Genomic DNA, 23,781 nt, shown 5'->3' on the forward strand with positions numbered 1-23,781 from the left:
CCTTGCTCGATTCGACTTGCTGCAGACAGCGGGGAGGTGGAACAGTTGGATTCCAGTGGGCACTGACCTGTTGATCAGGGGATGCCACTGATCCCTTTCCTTTGCTGGGTGGTAAGTGACTGAAAAGTGCAATGCTAAATCAGGATACCGTATTGACTAAGTATAAATGGTTGTTTGAATTTGATTTTTGGAAAGCTAATTTCTACATAAGTGACTCCACCAGGATCGTGGTAGGAGATTAAAAGAACTGGTACACGTAGACGTGGTGAGTTGGTGAACTCCAGCTGAGTGTATGCAGGCTTGGATAAAGAGATTTTTTGGGGGGAAACAATTATAAAATGGGAACTGGTTCCTCTACCGAAATACCACCCTTGTACCCATTGGAATAAGTTGGGGGGAGACCCCATGACAAAAGAAAAATTGAAACAACATCGTATTTGATGGTGGCCGATATGTAAGTTAAGGGATGAGGAGAATTGGTCTGAAAATGGAATCTTAAATACTATATTGCCATTAATGTTATTTTGCAGGACATTAAAAGAATGAGATGAAGTACTGTTTGTTGGTCTGTTTTTCTCCCTGCAAGTAATTATGAGATAAGAAAGAAATGTAAGCTACTGGATACTGATCCAATGGATTATATATGCTAGCAGAAAATGGGGAAAAGGAGTCAAAATGTTGTGTAGCGTGTGAAATGGGGAGAGGCTGTATTCAGAAAAGTGAGGAGGAAGGGGATGTTCAATTGTTAGTTGCTGAACCGAAATAGAAACTGTTGCTGAAAGCAGCAGCAGTAGTAGTCTGCTTTGGAAGATCCAGCTACAGGGCACGAGTCTCAGACTTTAGCCCAGTGTCTGGAAGAACGAGAGCACACCAAACCAATAATACAAGCTCTATTGAGGCAAGGATTGAGAAGAATTACCGCTATCTGTACATGTTCCATTTACTACTTCTGATTTTTTTAATTTGGAAAGAATCATTAGGACCTTACAGGGAAAATCCTGATAAAAAGCATCAAATGGTGGCAATTATGATGATGAACCACAATCCTGTTTGGAGAGATGTACAAACTGTCAAATACCCTCTTCGCTCCTGGAGAAAGGAGACTGGTGTTAGACAAGGCTCAGGAGGAGAATGAGAGGCAGAATGCTTGAGATGACCCAGCTCAATTTATGCCTAAACCAGAACCTAATTGGGACCCTAATACTGGGGAAGGAAGGGTGATGATCAAGCAATATCAAGAATTAATTCTGTGTGGATTACGACATGGAGTCTCAGAGCAAAAGAATCTGGCCAAATCGTACAAAGTAAAACAAGACCTAACGGAAAATCCATCAGCCTTGTATGAAAGGCTGTGTGAGGGTGCAAGGAAATGGACAAATTTGGATCCAGAAAATCCAAACAGTAAAAATATGTTTAACATGCTTTTATTGGACAATCGTCCCCTGATATTCGTAAGAAATTACAGAAAGTAGATGAGGCTGGGGGGATGAGCATTTCTCAGTTGACTGAAATTGTCTATAAAGTATATGATGGTAGGGATGAAATAGAAAAGAAGAAGCAGCAAAAAGAAAAATACAGAGACCAAAAATGTCAAGCTCACTTGCTGGCAGCTGCTGTAGCTCAGGGAAATAGAGGTAAAGGAGGAAATTTTGGAGGGTAGGGGTTGAGGATGGGGATTTACACCACATCCTACAGGAACCTCCACCGTGGCAAATCAATGGGGCTGTTTTAAGAAGGAGGGACACTGGGAAGCTGGCTGTCTGTTATTGAAAGGGCAGGCACAGACATCAACAAAAGGGGGAACCTTCCCCAGCATCAAATTTATTACTGCTAGAAAATTATGATATGAAATGAAGGGGGCTGAGGGTGAGTTTAAAGGCATCCCCAGCAGGTACTGTGGTTCCAGTCAAGTTGGGGAATTAAACCATAGATTTCTTGATAGATACAGGAGCAACTTACTCTGTAGTAACTAGCTGTAAGGGGCCTCTCAGCAAATTTAATATGCTGATCATTGGGGTTACTGGAAAGAGAGAATTAAAGCAGTTTTTTAAGTCAGTGGAATGTCAAATTGGAGGTAAAACTTTTAACAGGTGAATTCTTGTGTATGCCCAAATGCCCTCTACCTCTCTTAGGTCAGGATTTATTTAGTAAACTACAGGCCCAAATAACATTTTCTGAGAATTCCATTCAGTTGCATATCCCATTAGAAAGTGTCTGGAAGGCACAGATATCTGCTGCAAGGGGAACAACAAAGTGAACCGGAAATCTCCAAAGAAATCTTGGATGCTGTATTTCTGTTGGTATGGGTGACTGAAGTACCAGGGAAAGCTGACATCACACTGATAAAGGCAGAATTAAAACAGAACTCCAAACCAGTAAGAAAAAAAAGCAATATACTATGAAAATGGAAGCAAAAACTGGATTACAGACTTTGATAAATAAATTCATGCAATATCGCCTTCTACAGGAATGTCAATCAAAATATAATACTCTCATCTTGCCAGTGAAAAAGCCACATTCTACAGAATACTGGTTGGTGCAAGATTTGAGGGCAATTAACAAAATATCTGTAGATGTACATCCAGTGGTGCCGAGCCCCTACACTCTTTTGACCAATATAGCAGGGAATGACGTCTGTTTCACTCTTTTAGATTTGAAAGATGCCTTTTCCTGCATATTCCTGCATATAGATTCAGAAAGCCAGAAGCTCTTTGCTTTCGAATAGGAATGTCCCACCACGAGAAGGAAGATGCAGCTTTGTGGGACAGTCCTAGGCAAGGATTCAAACCCAGCCCGGTCCTACCTTGCTTGGTAACCTACTGGCAAAAGAATTGGAAGTCTGGCAAGGTAAGAATCCAGAAGCAACTTTGCTGCAATATGTTGATGATATTTTGGGGGGTAACTGAAACTAAGCAAGGACATACTGGAGCCTCAATTAGTTTGTTAAATTATCTGGGAATGGCTGGATATTGAGTCACTCTGAAGAAGGTTCAGTTGGTCAAAGAGACTGTTAAGTATCTTGGGTTTGAAATATCCCAAGGAGAATGGAAACTAGGCAGTGAAAGAAAGGAAGCCATTTGTAAGATTGCATCCCAACCATCAGAAAGGGAACTCAGCGCATTCCTTGGAATGGCCAAGTGATGTAGAATTTGGATCCTGAATTTTGGACTTACGGCTAAACCGCTATGCGAAGCCATAAAACAACCAGGGGATGTACTGGAATGGACTCCTGAATGTCGAAAAGGATTTGACTCCAGCATTGAGATTACCTGATTTGGATAAGCTATTTGCCCTATGTGTACATGAAAAGTTACATACTGCTTTGGGGGTTTTGACTCAAGCATTGGGAGAATGGAAAAAGCCCATCACTTACTTTTCTAAACAACTGGATCAAGTGAGTAAGTGATAGCCAGCCTGTCTCCGTGCAGTGGCTGCAACTGCCACTGATTTAAGAAGCATGAAGACTCACTTCAGGACAAAAGATGACTGTATTTGTGCCATGTGCTGTGACCTCAGTGCTGGAACAAGGAGGACATCACTGGTTATCACGCAGTAGAATGGACCAAGCAGTATTACTGGAACCCGGTGATGTATGTTTAAATAATATATAAATATAAATATATTTTTATATAATAATAATAACCAATTTGAATCCTGCCACTTTGGTGCCCATATTGGGTGATAGAAGCCTAGAGCATGATGGTGTGTTCACTATTGAACATCTTTTCCAGTAGGCCAGATTTGAAGGATGTTCCACTGAAAAATCTTGAGTGGACTCTGTACACAGATGGCAGCAGTTTTACCCTGGATGGACAATGGTGACCTGGATATGCAGCGGTAACTTTGGAGGGATGTCATTGACTCACAACCCTTGCCATTAAGTACTTCAACACAAAAAACTGAATGAATTGCCTTGACTAGAGCTTTGGAATTGTCACAGGATAAACAAGCATATATATATATTATATATATATATATATTTATATATGCTTACTCTAAATATCCCTTTGGAGAGATACACGCACATGGGGCAATACGGGAAGAAAGAAAGAGGACTTTTAACCTCCCAAGGGTCACCTATTAAGCATGGATCAGAAATACTGAAATTATTAGAAGTGGCCATAATTTGCTGTAAGGCTTACCAACCTGGGCAACTGAAGTCATATGAGGGAATTGTAAGGCTGATGAAATACCAAAAAGAGCAGCCAACGAAGCAATCATGGGAGCTGTGATTCCTCAAAACGTAATGAGACCTGAAGCACCCAAATACAATGAAAAAGAGAATGAGTTGGCTGAAATGCTAAAATACGTGAGGGCTTCAGACGGATGGTGGGTGACATCTGCTGGACAACGTTTGGTAAGAGCTTCCATAATGCGGAAGATGCTACAACACGCGAAGGAACTCATGGCAGGAGATGCTATAATCACAAGCGTTAGGAGGTGTGCAGTAGGGCCAGAGGTGCAAAGTTACACTGATCAAATAGTAAAATAATATTATGTTGTACAAATAATCCTAAAGTGGAATTAAGACCTCCACCTGGAGAGGTAAAGAAAGGGAATATTCTGGGAGAATGATGGCAGATTGATTTTTCTGAAATTACCAAAATGCAGTAATAATAAATATCTCTTGGTACTGGTAGATACCTTTTCAGGATGGTCTGAAGCTTTCCTGTGCTGGACCAACCAAGCTGGAGAGGTAATGAAGAAATTATTAAATGAAATTGTACCAACATTTGGAGTTCCAAGTGGGATCTCATCAGACAGGGGCCCACACTTTATAGCAGAAGTAATACAGACAATTTCTGCTCTTTTAGGAATAAAATGGGATTTACATACACCTTGGAGACCCCAGCCTAGTGAGCAAGTAGAAAGGATGAATAGGTCTTTAAAGAAGCAGTTGGCTAAATTGTGTCAAGAATCTAATTTAAAACGGATAGAATGTTTTACCTAGCACTTTAATGAGATCAGAATCACCCCAAAAGGGTTATTAGGGAAAAGGTGAGCCCATTTGAAGTATTATATGGAAGAGCGTATGCTGTAAATTTAACAGGAGAGGAAGACCAAATGCATATTTCTGGTGATCAGGTGTTAAGTGAATATAGATTGTCTTTGGGACTCTCCTCTTCGTACAGGTGGAGAGAGGCACCTGTACCATTGGATGTACCAGTGCATCCTTTCCAACTCAGTGATCAAGTGCATCTTTGAACTTGGAAGGGCAAGCCTTTGAGGGGGAAATCAGAAGAAGTGGCTCCTTTGAAACTAAAAGTCAAGAAATTTTAATGAACTGTTTTCGGACTGAAATAAGACCCTATATAGAATTGGATTGTATACAGGACGTATGGATTGTATATATGACGTACAGCTTAGTGCTGTGGTACACTGGCTTGCTTTGCCAGCTCCAGGCTTGTGCACTCTGTAATAAAACAGTGTCATGTTTCAAATGTGTAAGATTGGCTCACTGCACACCAGGAACAGACTCACATTTTGGCATCAAGTTGTTCTCTTCTTGTCTCCCAGCTTGCCAATATAAACTCTAGCACTACTCTGGCTGGAGTGTTGGGTTTTGTACTTGTTCAGTTTTCTATGGACTGGCCTTCCTTCCAGAAGGAAACACTTTGTAAGCAATAGCAGGCAGTCTCTGCAAGTAGTTTCTGTATTCAGCAGTAGCTTATCACAAGATGCTACTAGTAAGAGTTCCACTCTAGGGAGGAGAAAAATAGGAATGCCTCGGTATTCAGAGCTATGGACAATCATCTACTAAACATTGTATAAATATATGTAGCAAAAGAAAGTTAATGCGAGAACAGGTCTTGAAATAACTATGCTATTGTTTCTTCCAGGTGTTAAGAAATACTGGTTTACTTGTATAGATTTTAGCTGACCGAGTTCAATTAAACCCTCACCTAAAATCTGTTCCAGCTCTTGCTCAGTGTCATTCCCAACTTCCCATCAGCAAGCAGGTCTTCAGCCGTTTCCAGGAAAGCAGGGACTTGGCACACGTAGCAGTTGTTTGGGAAGATGGATGCCATAACCACAAACTTACACACCTTTCAAAAAACATATATATATATAAAAATTCCTAATTCAACAGAGAAACTTGGAAAAAAACTTGATTTTGAAAATGCATGCTGTTGTTTTTCAAGACCCAACATATTTCATGCTTTTAAAATCTACTGGCACACCCTGCCACTATTTACCAGACTTTTTCATTAGGGAAAGTGAGTGAAGAGTCAGTAGTGCCCTAATGTGCAAGGTTACAGCCCTGCCAGGCTGGATTTTTTTTCCAGCACGCACAATTCTGGAGACTTGAAAGTGTTTGAAACCCTACCCAAAGAGAGCCTTTGGAGCAGTGGTTCTACTCCCGATCCAGCTCACCAGCAGTTCCTTGGCTAAGTACATTTACAGAAGTAGTAGTGTGTTCTATTGAAACATGTTTTTCATTTGCTATTGAAAGCCCAGCTTTTCTGGCAGAAACCCCAACTTCATTACCTAATAACGTGGGATTGCAGATTTATAAACTTAGCAGTTCAGCCACTCTTGTTTATTTTCATACCATGTCTTAGTGGGTTTGATGGCAGAGAAAGCCTTTTCCAGTGCTGCTGCTGTATGGGGAGCAGGGAGCTTAAAAATACGCTTTTTGATGTTTGGGAAGTACAAGTTTACTGGTAATTGTTTTCCTTTCCTTGTAAATCCACACTTGGCACACTTTTATCTTCTCCCAAGGTAGGTTTGTGTGTGACAAAAGTGAAGAAATGGCTTTCAAGTTTTTCATTTCAGACTAGTAACCTCCTGAATGGTAGGCTGCTTTAAGGGGACTGCTGTTCTTTGTATGCCTTTCTGAATCCATGGCTGTAGGTTTAAATTAGATCTGCTGATGTAGTTCCATGAACTTCTGAGAGTAATTGGTTTAGGCCAATCTGGAACTTAACAAGACGTTGCCTTGCCTTAGAAACCAAGTCTCTTGCCAAATTGAGCTTTGTTGCATTCTTAGGATAAAATCCTCATGGTTTGCACTAAATTAAAGACATTGAATTTACAGTGCATCTACTGCAAGTGCTTCTGGTGCAGAAGGCAATAATCACTGCTGCATCAGAAGGCAAAGATGTGTCAGCTAGTTAATTAGGATGAAGAGAGAACCTGAGCTCCTCCATCAAGGTGTTTGTGCACCAAAAGCCAAATCACGTGAGCACAGATATTTGCATTTTTGATACTGTTTCTTACATGCAATATACTGTTACCCTTATCAATCATTTAATTCTGAGAATTGCTTTATATTTTGTGTTGAAATTACATCCAGTAGTTTGAATATTTAAAGTATTGTTTTTTAAAGATGGCGATACAATCAGTTTTTCTGCTGCTAGATTAAAAAAAAATATATCCTTTGTTTCTTCGAAAGCAGTTGAAAGGGTGTGATTTGCAGCAGTATTTTCTTCCTGCAAGCTTTTAACAATTTCAAAGAAATTATAAAATACGGTATAGCAAGTGTTGTATTCTCAAGAGCAAAGAAGCAAACATGCAACTACCGTGAAGTCTTTCTAGGTTGGCACCTACAAATTAAAACATGCCAGCTGATCTGCAGCTTGTTTGCATTCACCCTAACAACTCCTCGCTCTCAGCTAGCTGAAGCCCAGAACTGTGTTTTTGATTTCTCTGCTCTATTGATGCAGGTCTAATAACACCATCTTCTCCCCATGTACAGTGCTGCTGTCAATTCAGGGTTCAGTATGTACTCATTCATATTAAATATGGTAATTTTTATAGTGAGAAAAGAGGGTTGTGATAAAGCCCATGTTTTGTGACAACAATAGTGAGATGCACAAGGTATAATCCACTAACAGTGCATGTAATTATTTTTCATTTTTAATTAAAAAGGAACAAACTTCCAGTATTATGGCTAAAATACATTCTCTGATAGTAATCCTAAAGAGTCTCTGAACTCAGGGTCTGCATGTAGACAGAACACATTCATGTATGTGACAGGATGTGCCAGATTCAATTGCATGAGGAGTGATGAGACGCAAGCGCATTTAGAAGAAACAACCCTAACACACAGTAAGCCTGCTAACTTCCTTACGTGTATTGTGAGAGTCTAGGCCAAATTTGGCTGCCATCTTCATATTTAAGAAGTGCGCTCTGTGCCCAGCTTCCCTGTGTTAAGTAAGCTCTGCTTTAGAAAAAAGCGCCCTCAACACACCTGTTATACCTACAATAGTTGGTATTTACAGAAAGGAACAACAGTAGGGGAAGTTATCCATGTGAAAACAAGAGTGAAGATTTCTCCTAAGAAGCCTGAGACATTATGTGGACAAAGCGTTCCCAGGTCTGCTTCTGTCCTAGGGCAAGAGTTGGCGTTTATTGCCTTTTATGGGAAATGTGTAATTTCCTTCATTCTTTTATGTGAAAGTTCATAGAGTGTAACTCCTGGAAAAATCACTAACCTGTGTTTGAAGAAATAAAAAAAAAGAAGTCATACTCAATTCTCTAGGTGAGGACAGTGAGGTAGCATTTTTAAGTTTCTGTAATGACTAGAACTAGAAGTAAATATATAATGTTTCAAGAGTTGAAGCATATGACAAACACTAAGCATCATACACTGATGCTTCAGACTCCCTGTGTACACCGCATTAAAGGTTAAAGACTCTGAACTGCAACATAACCATGATGAATTGGGACCATCAGGGATACTGAACAGGCGTTAGCAAGCAATATTAAATACAAATACAAAGAAGGTGACATAGTTGTGAAGTCTATAAGGCTCTAAGGTGCCCTTGAAGTCCACAGTAAATATGCCCTGTTTCTTAACTGATTGAACTAAAGGTCATGACTCAAATTTAACTAGGCTTTTGTTGCTGGGTTTTGGTTTTTTTTTTAACTTTGCTCTTAAGCCTTTAGTCCTTGTACCTTTGTGTTACTATCGTTGCAAAACACAACCTGCGGAACACTAAGAGAATTGGGTCAGTAGACCTTGATAAATATATTTATTTTCCTTTACACAAATGAGAATTTCAAGACACAACTCAGCATGGGTGTGTTACCATTTGTATAAATTGGCCACTTTAATAAACTTACTGGGCAAAAAAATAAATCAGTCCTTACCTATTTATGTTGAAACTTATTTTCAGAGTTCAGTATATTTTCTGAACAAAAGATGCCTGCCTTAATCACTTGTCTTGCTGTTTTTGAAGAAAGAGGCAGGTAATACCACTGACTCTCATCTCTTCGGAATCCTCTTTTCTTGGATATTTTCCTGTTAGCTTTTCTTCCTGATTTTTATTTTCTTTTTTAGTTCACCAAGGTTACACAGATGATTCTTGGAGTGAGATAATCTAGATCAGTGATGCAGGAAAGAGCATCTTCTTTCAAACACCATATCCTTTTATCAGTGTGAGTTCAGGCTGGGAAACACTCAATGTTAATACACTTTCATCTCCATAAACAACTCTTCAGGAAACAAGATAACAGAAAAGGAGTTCATTTTCTGCAGCCACTTATGAAAGTACGTAAGTGCAAAAGCCTGTCCACAAATATATTACAGTAGATATTTTTCTTTTCCTGCAAGAGCCTAGAAATGCAATTAGATTATTACTACATAGAAAAGCTCAGTCTCTCAGAGATCTTGTTACAAAACTTTTATGCGTGGATCCAAAAGATAATAAGCATACATCATTAATGAATTGTGTAGAAAATGCAAATTTGAATCCAGGAGGAGACAAGAGAATTTTAATTTCCTAATTATCTGCAGTTAATGCATTCCTTGGGACTTGCGATTACCCATGGGCTTATGGTGGTTGAAGAAATAGGTGCTAATTCTTGTAAAATTCTAAACAGATGCTTGAGAAATTTATTTATGTCTGTATCTCAAATTATACCTTTGTTACATACTTGCATAAGTTACTACTGAAATTTAGAGATGAAGATATCCCACAGACAACAGGTTTGTAAGTTATTTGAAGTGTGTTTTAAGTCATAAATCTCAAGAGTTAGATGACAGAGCCCACGGCAAAAGATTACCTCTTTCATAGAACATTTAAACTACGAAAACTACTGGTTAAAAGTATGTTTTGAGAACAGCATGTATTACAACACTGGCACTAAGTTGCTAGTGAGAGTATAGCTCTCCTGAATCAAAATGACCTGCAAGAATGTGACTTTGCTTGTATAAATGAGCTCTGCTAGTGACTTTTGCCATTGTAACTACCCTCACACCTTTACACATCTTGAGGCATGAGGCTAAACCAGGCCACTTTTTCACTTGATGTTCATAAGTCTGCACAGAAAGGAGGCCATAGTGTCTACAGTGAGAAGTGACTGTGCAGAAAAGGTTAACTGCCCAATTATTTGTTAGAGCAGGGGAAAAAAACCAACAACCTTGGCTTCATTTTGAGGAGCATGTTGTATTCTAGTTCTCCTAAGCAAACTTTGGATTTCACATTATCATGGGTACACACCTAGCAGCAGCCTGGGACTTTGAGGTACTTTTACAAGCATGCAAAACTCCTAGAGAATCTCAACAATAAGGGAAATAAATCCTGTAAAGAACAACAGCATCCTAAAGGAAAAGCCCAACTGAGATCCCTACTGGTTTGTTAATCAGAGACTTGCCCGATAGCCTCAAACATTTGTTATTCCCTGCCTCACCGAAGTTTGTAGCCAGAGCACACTGTGGGATTCAGAAAAGATCTGGAGCCAATGGAATCCACAACTACATCTTGCAGCTGAAGACACATCTTCTCCAAAGATGCCAAACAAGAGGCTATCTTTTGTTCCCTGGTCACATGTCCAATGAAAGTTTACCTCTCAAATAGAAGAATAAAGATTTCATTCCTTGTGTAGTAAGTATATAGAAACTTAACATACTACCTAAAACCTCAATATAAAAAAAAAATCTAGAATCAAAGGCATAGTTTGGTGGACTAGGATAGACATTTTGGATTTAAAACTAGCCTGATTTTACACTAAAGAATTTTTTTCTCTGACTGTGGACACAAAGACGATACCAATTAATACCAGACTTTTTGTAACACAGGAATTACTACAAAATTGCATATATTGGATTTATTGAACAGTAACAGATTTACCCAGCTTTATAATTTCACAGTATGTGACTGATAGTATGCATGCTAGTTCTCATTTAGTGACATTTTATAATTATTCACAGTAATGAAAAGTAAACTGCAAACATTCAGGCCATGCAAGAACTCTTATCTTAACACAGCTGAACAGACAGCAGTATCTCTAAACAAAATATTTAAAAAGTTTTAATTTATTAACAGTAAATTAATCTGTGTCATTGCTGATCAACAAAACACTAAAGATTTAGTGTGCAGATTGTCTACATACTGATCAGAAAGGCATCATCATCATTGCTACCTTGATAAAAACTGGAAAAATGCTAATTAACTTATATACATATCATTTTCACCCATATGAACAACATTGAGCAGAAGCGTACTTCCAAGTTTCCCCAATTTTTCTATTAAATAAGGCAATAATAAAAAGCATAGCATCATAACAACCTACTTAGAACTCTAGATACTGAGTCCTGACATAATGCAGTGCTCAGAAATATGCAAAAATAAACACCTGGATTTGCACTTTTGATTCTTCATTGTGTGGGGTGGTTGGGGTTTCTTGTTGTTTGTGTAAAACAAAAAAACCTACCACCAAACCCCACAACTGTTCCAGATTCCACTGTCAGGAAAAACAAAATAAAAGCTTCTGGGAGAATCCAAACTGAAAAAGCTGTTCTTTCAACCTGTGGCACTATTTGGAATATCTTGAGCATCTGCTAAATGTAGTTTTTGGCTGAAGCAAGCCATTAAGGAATAACATTTTCACATAGAGATAAGGTATAAACAAGATAGTGTTACACACAACTATGCTTAGTCCTGGGACAGGTATGCACCAGTCCAGATTAATTCAGTTCTATTAAATCCTATGCTAGTTGTCAACTAGTAGATTAATCTTCCTCAATGAGCCTTAAGTATTACATGCCCCCAGAATTAGTTGGTGAACCAAGGGGGATAGCAGATTATTTTTATCACTTACATGATGTTACCATATTCCCCTTGCGTTTGAGACCTAGCCTTAAACACCTTCCACAGACACAGAGAATGTATATACCAGTGCAGTATCTTCAGTCCCACCTTCCTCAATGCAAACAAAGTGTGTAACATCAGAAATAATGAGACCACAGTATAAACTGAACGCAACACTCCTCAACTGTGTTCTTAGTGCATCGAAAGTATGCTGTAAAAGGCAAGCCAAGACATTCAGATTTATCTGCTGGGTGGGCTAACAGCACATTTGTGCAATTACTAAAGCTCTGCTGAAGAATTTGACTTGACCATTGCCTGACCCTACAAATAAAAAATTAGGTCAGTCCGCTGTTCACAGTAGAATCAATGATAAAGAGCTGCACATATTTCTAGAAAAAACAAAAAGACTAGGATTCACTTACCAATGGGACAGAACACTTCTGAATACTATAGAAGGGATATTGTGATCTATATTTGTTCCAGAATGTCTCAGCAAGATGCATGTAGAGACCTGCTTCTGATGGGCTTTGCCACCAACTGTCAACACATTGTCTAAAGTGGTACATGCTAGCTAAATAAATCACCACATGAAAAAACAGCCTGTAATTAAAAGTGTTAGGATTCTGTCATTTGTGTATTAGAAGAACCTAAAATTCATGCTGTATTACAGCACTAATTTAAAAGAAAGCGTTATTAAAGCGATTTGATTCCTATAAAGACACCATAAAGAAATAATTATTAACTGTAATCAAATAGAAAAAATAGACATTTGAGAAAAAGGATACATAGATGAATTTAGTTCTTCTAGCTGCAATAAAAATGTAGAAAGAATCAGAAATGGTGTTCCGTTAGTCAAATAAATGCAACGGTTACACTGATCTGATGAAATACATTAAAACAATGAAGGAAATCCCAAATAGTTTGGGCTGAAATGTATGATTTTACTACAAAAAGCAACGCAAACCTGTGCTGAATTCTACCCCAGAGCTAAGTCCCAAAGTAAGTTTAAATTTGCTGATCTCAGGAAATTTGAAGACTTTGTTTTGGGTTTTGTGGAAATACATTAGAGAAAAGGAGAAACTGAAAGTGTGGAATATACATATCTAAATTCCTTGTTATGTGTGGTCTTCCCCAGATGTAGAAGAATAAGGCACAGGGAAAATAATCATAGTTCCCTGGTACACTGGCCATCTCTGAACAGGCCTACATCCTCAGAAATTTTACAGCCAAGACTGTTCCACTCATCAAAACAAGCAGCAGCCTCTAATAAAGAGAAGGCAAGGTGCCGTGTTTTCTCACAAACAAGATGAGGGTAGGGCTTATGTCTCTGTTCATTTCAGAACTATGTTCTCCTCAGCTATAAATCACTGTCCACCCAGCAGTGAACCGAGTACTGTGAGCAAAGTTCCACACTTCCTGCTTTCCCAGCACTTACATCTGACAGCAGCCTATCGAGGTTGGAGTCACTGGCTAGTTTTCTTTTATCTTCAGGGAGTTCTTCCAACTCCCCATAGAGCTCCAGGTTAAGACGAGCAAGTTTCTCCTGCATACTCCGTACATGCTCCATCTGCTCTATGGAACATTCATTTCCTAGAAGGACAAGCAACAGCTTTATCTAAAGAAACCTGAGAGAGCAAATGAATGTACAAAGATACAGCTTTTTACATCAAGAGGAATTTAAACATCAAATTTACAAGTTAATCTGCTTTCTCAATGACTTCTTCCTGTTTCACTACTGAAGCTTGTCATCCTGACTGGTGTTATGTTGTGTTGAACTTTACTAACATGTTTTTAGAACATATGAGTTTGTTCTGTACTCCTGAATTTCTCTCCAATTCAGGAAGACCCTGTTTGTTTGTTTTTTACTTTAAATATGGTCACAGTAAACCTTCTTTCTAAATTTTATTTATCTTGGGGTTTTTTTTCCTTGTAACTGATGCTTTACGTAACACAGACTTTTCAGGTTCTCTTGTAAAATCAGTGTGGAATTAACATGACATGCTGACCTAACACTAAACCTGCAAAAGTACATAAGCACCTTTCTACTCAGTGTAGGGGGAAAAAAGGGAGCAAAAATGTTATATTTTCTCTGAAGCTTCCATCAAATGTGAAGTAGTAAGAATAGTAAGATGAGAAGATAGAAGGGTAAGCTAAGCAAAATACAATTGCATTGGATTCCACAGAACTTGTTACCTATAATAAGCAGCAAAATCAGGTGCTAAGTAATTCTTATTATTCTTATACTATCATAGATAAATGGCTTTAAAATTGGGATCTTAAATCCATAACCAAGGTGCTGTCTTTGGTAAGCCATCCTGGTAGGAACAATGAAATGGCAATTGAATAATCTCACACCAAATCTCACAACCTTACAACAGGACTATAATTTTAAAAATGCAGTAAAATCTATTAATTATGTTAAACTTTATTTTCATACATCTGAGTCCAGACTGACAGTCTCTCCATACAGCACACTTGTTTACAAATGTTACCATCATGTAGCTATAAAAAAAAAAGATTGTATACAGACAATTGATGCATTTACCAAATGCTTGAAGTTTGCCAGAGTGGAAGTCATTCAGGAGACTCAGAAGTCCCCTTTCCATTTCCTGAACATCTGATACATCTGTGAGAAAAGAATGCTGGATTGGTGCTGCCTCTGCCCCTTTTGCTTCGCCTCCTGGCGGTTTGGCTTTCTCTTTTATTACACTGAAAAAAAATAATTAAAACAAAAAGACTACTTCCTGCTTTCGCTTTCATCAAAAATCTGAAGTGTCAGGTAAGTGTGCACCTGGGCTTCAAAAATCAAATGGAAAATATATACTTCAATCACTCTTTTTAAATTAAAAAATGGAACACCCAGTCTTAAGAACAAAGAGCATCATCACTGTCTTGACAGTTTGATACTGCAAAGTGAAGGATTCCAACAATCTGCTTTCCTACTAATAGGAAAGGGAGGGAAACCTCAGTGGAGCACATGTATGTAATGGCCATATTAATAATCTGAAGAGGACCATTACCCAACAATGACACATAGTGCATGGAGCACTATCTACATAAAATAATCCTGAAAACATCTGGAAACTCTCTTTAAGCCAGAAAGAAAAACCCTCAATAATCATATGCTCCTGTTGTCACAAACACCTATAGACTGCAGCCAGTATGGCTAAAAACTTGCTACAGCTTATACAGGAAGGTGACCACACCGCCAGATTAATCTTCTCTAGAGCTTCTTCCCACCTTTGAGTAACAGCCCAGTTTTGTGAAACTCTCCATAAAACACAACCTCCCAGTACTCTAACACATACCAAATATAACTAGTCCATGCCCAAACAAATGTTGAATATGCTAAAAATTCTCTACAGCTCCCTCTGCAACAAAGCAGTCAAATTTCCTGCATCCCATGTATTTTTCTCTAGACATACAATTTATTCAAAGCACCACTGCCCACAGAAACTACATGGATGAAAATTAATAACCATTATAAATCCAAATGAACGTGCCATCGATATGGAAGCTAAACACAATTACCACTGAGAAGCAGCATATTTCATCTTTGACCCAGAGACGGACAGACTGCAGCCTAACCTAATACAAATCAGGTAAGGGGCTGTTTTCATCCCCAATTTGCCTGTCCACGTGCATATGCAGCCTTTCTCCCACATTGGCATGGCTGCTTCTGCAGCCTTATGATCATTCTGTTCAGAACCTGATTCAGTGAAAAGTTTTGAACCTAAAAATCAAAACTTAGAATACTGTGGGGTACTTAAAATAAATAGGCTTATTAAAGAAGCTTTATTTAATTAGTGAAGATAACAGGGTTTACAGCACAGTAAGCCCCACCTTCCCTTGAATACTTCCACATTCTGCAAGTCAAAAATTCTCTTTCCTATGGGAAATAATCATTCTTTTTCCAGCCTAACAGCTTCTGCAGTCTATAAACGGTATGAATTACATAGTCTATATGCCAGAACAACTAATGGTCCAAAAATTACCATATCTGGTTCAGCTCAGAGCAACTCATCTCAATTTAGGCTTAACTTAGTCAATTTAGAAATTGAAGTAGAAATAGCCAAAAGGATTGCATGTCAGAAAGGTCATTGATTTTTCCCACTTGTATCTGAAGTTTAATACAACATATTACTGCATCTGGAAAACTTATTTCATTGGATTCTTCCAGATTAAGTGAAAATGAATTAGATACTCCTACTCCACTATTGTAACAGCAGATCATCCTCACATTGTTATGTCAATTACTGCTTTGCTTGGAAAGTTCCAAGAAGCTGTATCGCCACTGCTTGGTAAATTTGACTTAACAATTGAGCAAGAATGTCTTTTTCCAAAACTTAATGCAAAAAGCGCATTTTCTTCTCTAGCCAATGTTGCGGACTACCGGAAATTAACTTCTAGTACATACCAGAATGAGACATAAGTAAACTATATGGTCAGCTGCAGAAATCACCAATTTATAGCACATCAGTATTTATTATTTCCCTCAAAATATTAACACATCTTCCCTGAAAAATAATGTATAGACTTTACATTGCAGAATTTCATTATTCATCAAGCCAATTAACAGATCCTTCAAACAGACTATCTGTGCTAACGACGACAGTTCAGTATTTAATCTTCAACTAATGCAGGTCAATAAACTCAGCTGCTGCCTCCCCCTAGCTAACATTTCACTTTAAAATCCCTCTTCACTCATTTATCTACTGTATCTGCCACAGCCAAGAAATAATATTTTCTACTATGCAGGAAAATTAACATTCTCAAACCGAAACAGATGTGTGGTCGATAACACACAAATTATTCCAAAATGGTACTTTCTGAAGAGGCAAATGCTTCTCTCTGTGCATGAGTATGGCCTAGGACCTACTGCTGCCCTCACTGACAGGACCCCCCCCAAAAAAAAAACCACCCAGAAATTCCAGTTCTAGCTCATCCTCTTCAATTTACATCCTCCGTTTCCTGCCCTACTTGTCAGTTTCAAACTTGCAGTCAAGTAGTATTTTCTTTGTTCCTCATAGCTGTACATCTGGGGCTCTGTCACCTCCCATATGATGCCCACATTTGCCATATTTGATCACCCAACTCTTGTCTTTCACCAGTCACATCAGGCTATCATCTCTTCGGTATGAGTCTACAGCACTGTGTAACACTTTATAAAGCTTACAAGAAGGGTATTGAGCACCTTCCTTTTCTGAAAAATAACCGTTATATTGCATTAAACACAAATCCGTTTACTAAAAAAACCCACATCATCAAAACTTTCACAAGTCTGAATCTCTTTCTTTTTATTCTGTCCCAGCCAGTCTTAACACCCTTTAGACTGTCTGAACTTTGGCAGGTTTCTGGCTCTCACTTCCACTGAGTTTGCAAGAAGCTCCTAAGCTTACCGTTTTAACTTTGGTTTTTGTACTGCAGGCTGCGGTGCAGGATTTGAAAAGGCTGTACTTTTACTGACCGGCACTGAGCTTTTCTTGGAGTTAGCAACCTGAGCAGGGTGACTGGTCGACGACTTCGGGCTCCTCCTCTTGATTTTCCTTTCTTCCATTTCTTCCAACTTACTGCATCTAGACTAGTTTCTTGTCCTTCAAAGGGAAGAAAAAAAAAAGTAAAAAACAAAAAAAAAGGGAAGAAACACCCATTAAAACTGGCATTTACAATAAAACAAGGGAAAAAAAAACAGGTCACAGCACATGGAAATACAGCTTATAGTTTCTTCAAAGATGACCAGTCACTCATTTCTTCAGACAAGAGAATCCAGTTTCAGGAGAAGCTGCCCAGGCCTGCCTGCTCAGCAAAACAGGCAGGAATTAAAGTCTTCAGCATCAGCTTCAGCCTACAGGCACCTACCTCAAAATGATCTCAAGCTTTGCATCCCATGGATTATTGCTAGAGAACACCATGACCACTTGAGCCTTCACCAAGCAAAAGATGGAGCAAGGTTAGTGGCACCAGGACGCTGTGCCCCATCCCTGCCCAAAAACCTCCCCTACAGGGACAGCCAACGGCCTTGTCACGCCGCTGAGACCGAGTTGTTATTTCTACTACACATACTACCGACGGGTAGCGCCCAGTGACAGAAATGCTACCTTGCTGCTATTATATACGTTATTACCGGGTGCTACCTCATGGCCTCCTCGCCCGGGGAAACGCCTCCCCTGAAACGCACCAGCCCGTGGAGGCGGCAGGGGGTACCGGGCCGGGCCCCCCACCGCGGGAGGGGCCCCCAGCCTCTACCGCCTGCTGCCATCTTATCAGCGCGGAGCCTTAGGACGCCAGTCAGCCCGGGGGGCGTGGGGGGAAGGAGGAGGCCAGCCCCCTCCCCCCGGCCCCTCACCAACCGCCGCCCTCTGCCCCCCGCCGCACATTACACGGCCACCGAAGCGCAGGCCCCGCCCCCCGGCCGCCCCGCCCCGCCCCCCGGCCGCCGCTACCTGTGCGGAGGCCCCGCCCCGCAGCCGCGCGCGGACCCCCCCGGCCTCGCCGGCTGTCACCCCTCCCCCGCGGAAGCGGCAGGCGCAGCCCGGCGCGCGGGTCACATGACTGCAGCTTGGGGCGGGGCGGCCCCGCTGCCCCGCGAGATGCATTGTGGGCGTCGCGTCCCTGCCGGCGGCCGCGCTCCCCCGGCGGGCAGGGCGACTGCCATCCCCAGCATGCCCCGCGGCAAGGGACGGACGGCGCGGAACGCGCGCAGGGCACTGACGTGGCGCTGGGAGGGGCCGAGGGCTTCCCTGCGCATGCGTGAGCGCCCAGCCGCCCCCGCCCCCGCGCAGGGGCGGGGCCGCGCGAGGGCGGGCTGCCGGGCGGGGCAGCGTCAGCCGTTAACGGCCGAAAGGGGCGGGGCCGGCGGGCGCCCTCTGCAGCAGGGCGAGGGGTAGGCGGGGCGGGCGGCTTCCCTGCTGACACGGCGTGGGTTCCTGCGGGCACGGCGGCTTCCGAGACGGACAGCTGGTTCCGGCCTCGGCGCCGTGGGCAGTGTGCCGTGGCTGGGGGCTGTGGGTCGTGTACCGTGGCCGGGGCTGTGCTGAGGCGCGGCGCGGGGCCGTCCCTGAGGAGCCGGCCGAACAGCACCCGCCATAGCTCCGAAATGCGAGAGGCGGCAGCAGAGCAGGACGGTCAGAAAGGGGCTGCCGTGTGTTCCACGCCCCACAGGCCTTTGGGAGCTCTGTCCGTCACCTGCGGGGACGGGGAAGCTGGAACGTCGGCGGGTGCTGGCGGACTGAAGCTCCCGCTTGGCGCGGGCAGGCTGTGGCCGGCGGCAGGCCCTGTGCTCCAGGGGGCAGCAGCTCCGCACGCTGCAGCTCCGGCGGCCTCGGCTGTTCGCACCTTTTCCCTCCCGGCTGCCGAGCTCCCGGAAGCGGCAGGGGCAGGTGCCGGGCCTGGCAGACAAGGGGGAGCCGATCTCCTGTCACACAGCTTCATCCCCGCAGCGGGGCGGGGGTCGCTCCGAGTGATGAGATGGGCTCTGCTGCCGCATATACTTTGATGCAGCTCACGGTCATTTCCGACCTTGATTCCAGTCTTGAATAGTTGGCTTGCAGGAACTTAATTTTCAAGGCAGGTAATATGGGCCAGGCATGCGTACCTAGCCTTAGTAATTAATAAATTCAGCCGCCCCAAGTCTATTTCCTGATGCTGCCGCTATTGTAGGGGAACGCAGTTGCATTTCTGGTCATCACTTGTCTCTTCAGTGTGCCCTGTCGCTGATGGCTGTGTGGACTTGAATGCTTGGCACATGTATTCCTAGCTATGACTGGTAGTTTGAGGTGTTTTTCCCATATGTGATAGTCGTTTGTTGCCTAGAGGTGTGAACTTACCGACTGCAATTTGTCACTCAACTTGAATTTCTTCTACTTGCAACAATATTTTAGTTTTTACCTGAGAAACATACTGTTCTTAACTAAGTTTTTTGATGAAAACTCGCAGATGTTATTTAAACACTAGCTGTGAAGGATATTATAATCTGTATCACCCAGGGTCCCAGAGTGAAAACATCAGCCGAAAGCTTTACCGGTGTTTGCAAGGGTATGCCTAAATATAAAGCTATGACATGGCTTAACAGGTGTGCAGCTAGGATGCATCCCTATTTCTGTCTAGACCTTAGATGACACCAAAAAACTGATGGTGCTAGTTTACCCTGATCCCAAACCTTCTTACAGATCTTGAATTAGACCTGAGGGGCTATTAAATGTAACAGTGCCTTCTCAAGACTTGCATGGGACATTGCATTTGTGACATTTAATGTCCACTTTGAGTCCAAAAAGGGATGCTGTCAAAGGAAGATTGCATTTGCGGTGATTCAGGTGAAGGACAGGGACCAATGTCCACTAAAGGTCACTGTAGTGAAAGTAATTCCTTGCAGCAAGACACAACTTGGGTCTAAGGATCCAGATCATTTCTGATACATTACAAAACTTTTGTTGCAAGAGATCTGTGCCAGTGATACGCTGACAGTTTGCCTATGGGAATAAAAAATCTAGGGGTGTTTACACGTAAGCTACAAGTCTCATAGCAAAAAAGGTGCAAATTAGAAGAAAGAAAAAAACCTCTAACCTTGGAGAGACATTAAACAAAAAGGTGATGATACAGGTAGAGAAGCAGAAAGAGTTGTTTACCATCTTTTTGATTCTTTAATACAAAAGGCTTCTGATACCTAGTTTGGCACGCCTTACAGGGAAACAAGAGCTAGCAAAACTCACACAGGCTGTAAGCCATAGGGCTTCCTGAGTAGAATCCTCATTCACACACAGACGTATGTGGGGAGGGGGGTGCTACAAAAACTGGAAAAAGCAAGATTTACAGGCAGATTTGTGTAGGTATTTGGGAGATTTGTATGAGATAAATACTGTTTCTGCAGGGTAATTTCAGAAATGTTTGTGTTCATTCAGCTCATTTCTCACACACTATAAAAGCAAGTAAATGTACCCACCTTGCAGTTTGTATATAGAGGTGTGGTTTGTTTTTCCCCTGTGATTAACGGTGTTCTGTGCATGCAGAATAAAGCAAAGAGGTTTGACAGCTAGGATGGAAGGTGACTAGGTGTCCTTTGTTTCTACCAAAGCAGTTGAAATAGAATGTCTTATGGGCTGTTTTTAAATAAAGGGAAAATCCATTGCTAATGCAAGCATTTAAAAATAAAACTACTTTCATATTCAGAAAGCAGTTGGATTCCACTGTCAGCCATGCTTCAGTTTAGTCTCTCAGTATAAGCAATCAAGTACCCTTAGTTACTCTTATAAAAGTGTGCAGTTTCCCTGGGACACCCCAGAGAAGACGTACAATTTCAGCACACATGTAGTGTTTTGCTCCAAGTACATTTCTTATCACTGCACACTATGTGACGTTAGAATTATTATTGAAATGTCTTTATTACTTCTATATCTGATTTAGCAGAGCCTACAAAGGCAGATAATTGGGAAAGCATCAGACTTTATTTTACGTTTTCATAGTGAAAGTAATTTTACAGTGAATAATTAATTTCTTATAAAAGATAACAGTAAAAATCAAAGGAAACATGGTCTTGATTTGATACTACAAATCCTATTGCAGATAACACTGTTGCCTGGAATAAAATAAAGATATACATTCACCAGGAAAAACAAGTGTGTTTTGGATTATCTCCATTTAGCTGAGCTTTTGCATAATTCTGTGTTGTGGTAATGATTCACAGTTCAGAAAATGCTTTTTTTTTTTTTTAACTTTATAAGGCGCTTTTTCTGACAACACCATCAAGCATTACAGTGGTAGTGTTTGTATATACTTGTTGACTGAAGTGCTCCCAGGGTAACAGCATTTTAACAGTAACAATATTATTGTTAAAGAAGTAAACTAAAAAATTAATTGAATCTGATTTTATTTACATGTATATCTCCTTACAAACTAGAGGCCCACCTTTGAAGATGCCTTGAAGAAGAACTTCAAAGAAGTTAGTCAGTACTTTGTATTGAGATATGCATGCAAATAAGATCAGATTCTTCTCTCTGAAAATCCTGTTCAGTTAACATGAGATGGCAAGTTGGTTCTCAAGGCTTCCAAGACAGTGATGAAAGCATCTTGTTCTTTAGCTTCTATAATTAATCTCAGATGTATATCACAGAGTGGCACCTTGTACTCACAGCAGCATGACATTGCTGTAGCATCATCTTCTGAGAAAGAGTGTAATCTGGGACATACATGGTCATATGAAATAAAGTACTTATATCTGGTTTATGACTAGCAGCGTAACAAAGTGTGTGTGTACTGATCAGGCAGCTAAATGTGCAGAACAATGCAGCAAAGTTGAAATTATATATGAAGAAAATTAATTAACATTGGATTAATATGGATGTAGAATTGTGTGGTTAGGCACACTTGTATTCTGCTTTACAGAATGATGACAGATATGCCCTCCAGAAATGTCACTGAAAACATGTCAACATGTATACTTACAGTGTATCTTTCTCTCTATATAGACACACTGCGATTTGGCTATTTAAGTGAAGGAATATAAGCATATCTAAACATTTAGGCTTCTATATTATTACTGATGAGTTTCCACATCTCTAACACAAATAGTCCATTGAAGTCAGCACAATTACACGTGACAGCAAGCAATTTAAAACCTCCACCAGAATTACATGTGTACCCAGTGTCAGTTTACTGCAAAAGATCAATTCTCAGTCAACTACCAGAACATTAAATACGTGACCTCCTTAAAAGCTAAAATCTTTCACCAGACTGTGGATGTTGAATAAACCACTTCCTTGGCCGAGCAGTAGGGTGATTCAGGCACCCACATGGTAACGAGGGGAGGAAGGAGGGAGAACAGAATGGACTTGTTGAACCACATGGAAAACAGAATCTTTTTGGTTACACGTAAGTCTTCCTCTGAAGCAGGTTGGCTGCTCAAAGCTTTTCCCTTCAGTTTGCCCCAGTTGCCTACTGTACATCAACCTCTTTAGCTCCTTACTAATGTCCTCCTGGGACTTGGTCAGTTTTGTTCCAGCCTTCCTCTGTGTGTCTACTCTCATTGTGCCCCAGTTCCTTCTCTTTGTCTAAGTATATCTTCAGTTCTCCTCTTCAGCCCTGCTTTGGTCCCTTGTTCTTATAGTCTAAGATGTTCCTCAAAGAGAGATGATTGCCCTAGGACCTAGGAGACGCCTAGGAATAAAAGCTGATTCTTCCTATCATGTGAACTTTGATGAGTTCCATCAACTATAAATACAGCTCTGCTGGTTAGAGCAGAGGTCCATATAGCCCAGTGTCCTCACTCCAAAGCAGCCAATTGCAGATGCGTGCAAAAAAATGTAAGAATCTGGCAAACATCTGATGTTGTTTTAGTACTTTACAGTCTCCAACAGGCTTGTGGTTCAGATGCAGTTTCTATGCACATAGCAATGTTATGTGGCAGTCCCCCAAGAACCTCTAGGGACTGAATTGGCCTGACCAGTCCCACCTGGGACCGCCCCCAACCCCACTGCCTGTGGGCCCAGAAGCCCCATTTCAGCTCAGCCTGGGGCCTTCAAGCCCTTCCTAAGCTCAGGGTCTCCAGCAGTCTCTTCAGTTTCTGGATGGATCCCTGGGATTTATGCTGTGGTCTTGTCTCCAGAAAAAAAACCCCACAAACTGATTTCTTTATATGCCTGGACAATTACATTGAAAGAATATTATTAACATGTCAGCTAGTCTGGATTTTGTATTCACAGTATCATGGAAATAATAGTGGTTGGAAAGCACCTCATGGTCATAGCATCAT

At 41.1% G+C, this 23,781-nt stretch overlaps 1 protein-coding gene across 6 annotated transcripts; it reads right to left on the reverse strand.

Annotated features, from left to right (window-relative positions):
• Positions 1 to 8,950: 8,950 nt before the first annotated feature.
• On the reverse strand, positions 8,951 to 18,618 carry CCDC28A (coiled-coil domain containing 28A). Of its 6 annotated transcripts, none has more exons than XM_055713066.1 (6): positions 18,482 to 18,618; positions 17,438 to 17,632; positions 14,584 to 14,747; positions 13,474 to 13,628; positions 12,824 to 12,846; positions 8,951 to 11,805 (listed from the first exon to the last, which is right to left on the reverse strand). In XM_055713066.1, exons 2-6 carry the CDS (start codon positions 17,593 to 17,595, stop codon positions 11,751 to 11,753), a joined length of 555 nt encoding a protein of 184 aa, XP_055569041.1. In that variant the 5' UTR covers positions 17,596 to 17,632; positions 18,482 to 18,618; the 3' UTR covers positions 8,951 to 11,750. The 6 variants fall into 6 exon arrangements, with proteins under 6 accessions (XP_055569041.1, XP_027656273.1, XP_014132729.1 ...); XM_027800472.2 differs by lacking the exon at positions 18,482 to 18,618 and adding an exon at positions 18,217 to 18,386; XM_014277254.3 differs by lacking the exon at positions 18,482 to 18,618 and adding an exon at positions 18,173 to 18,386.
• Between the last annotated feature and the right edge of the window lie 5,163 nt (positions 18,619 to 23,781).

This window comes from Falco cherrug, chromosome 6, assembly GCF_023634085.1.
Source record: "Falco cherrug isolate bFalChe1 chromosome 6, bFalChe1.pri, whole genome shotgun sequence".
Classification (NCBI taxonomy): Eukaryota; Metazoa; Chordata; class Aves; order Falconiformes; family Falconidae; genus Falco; species Falco cherrug.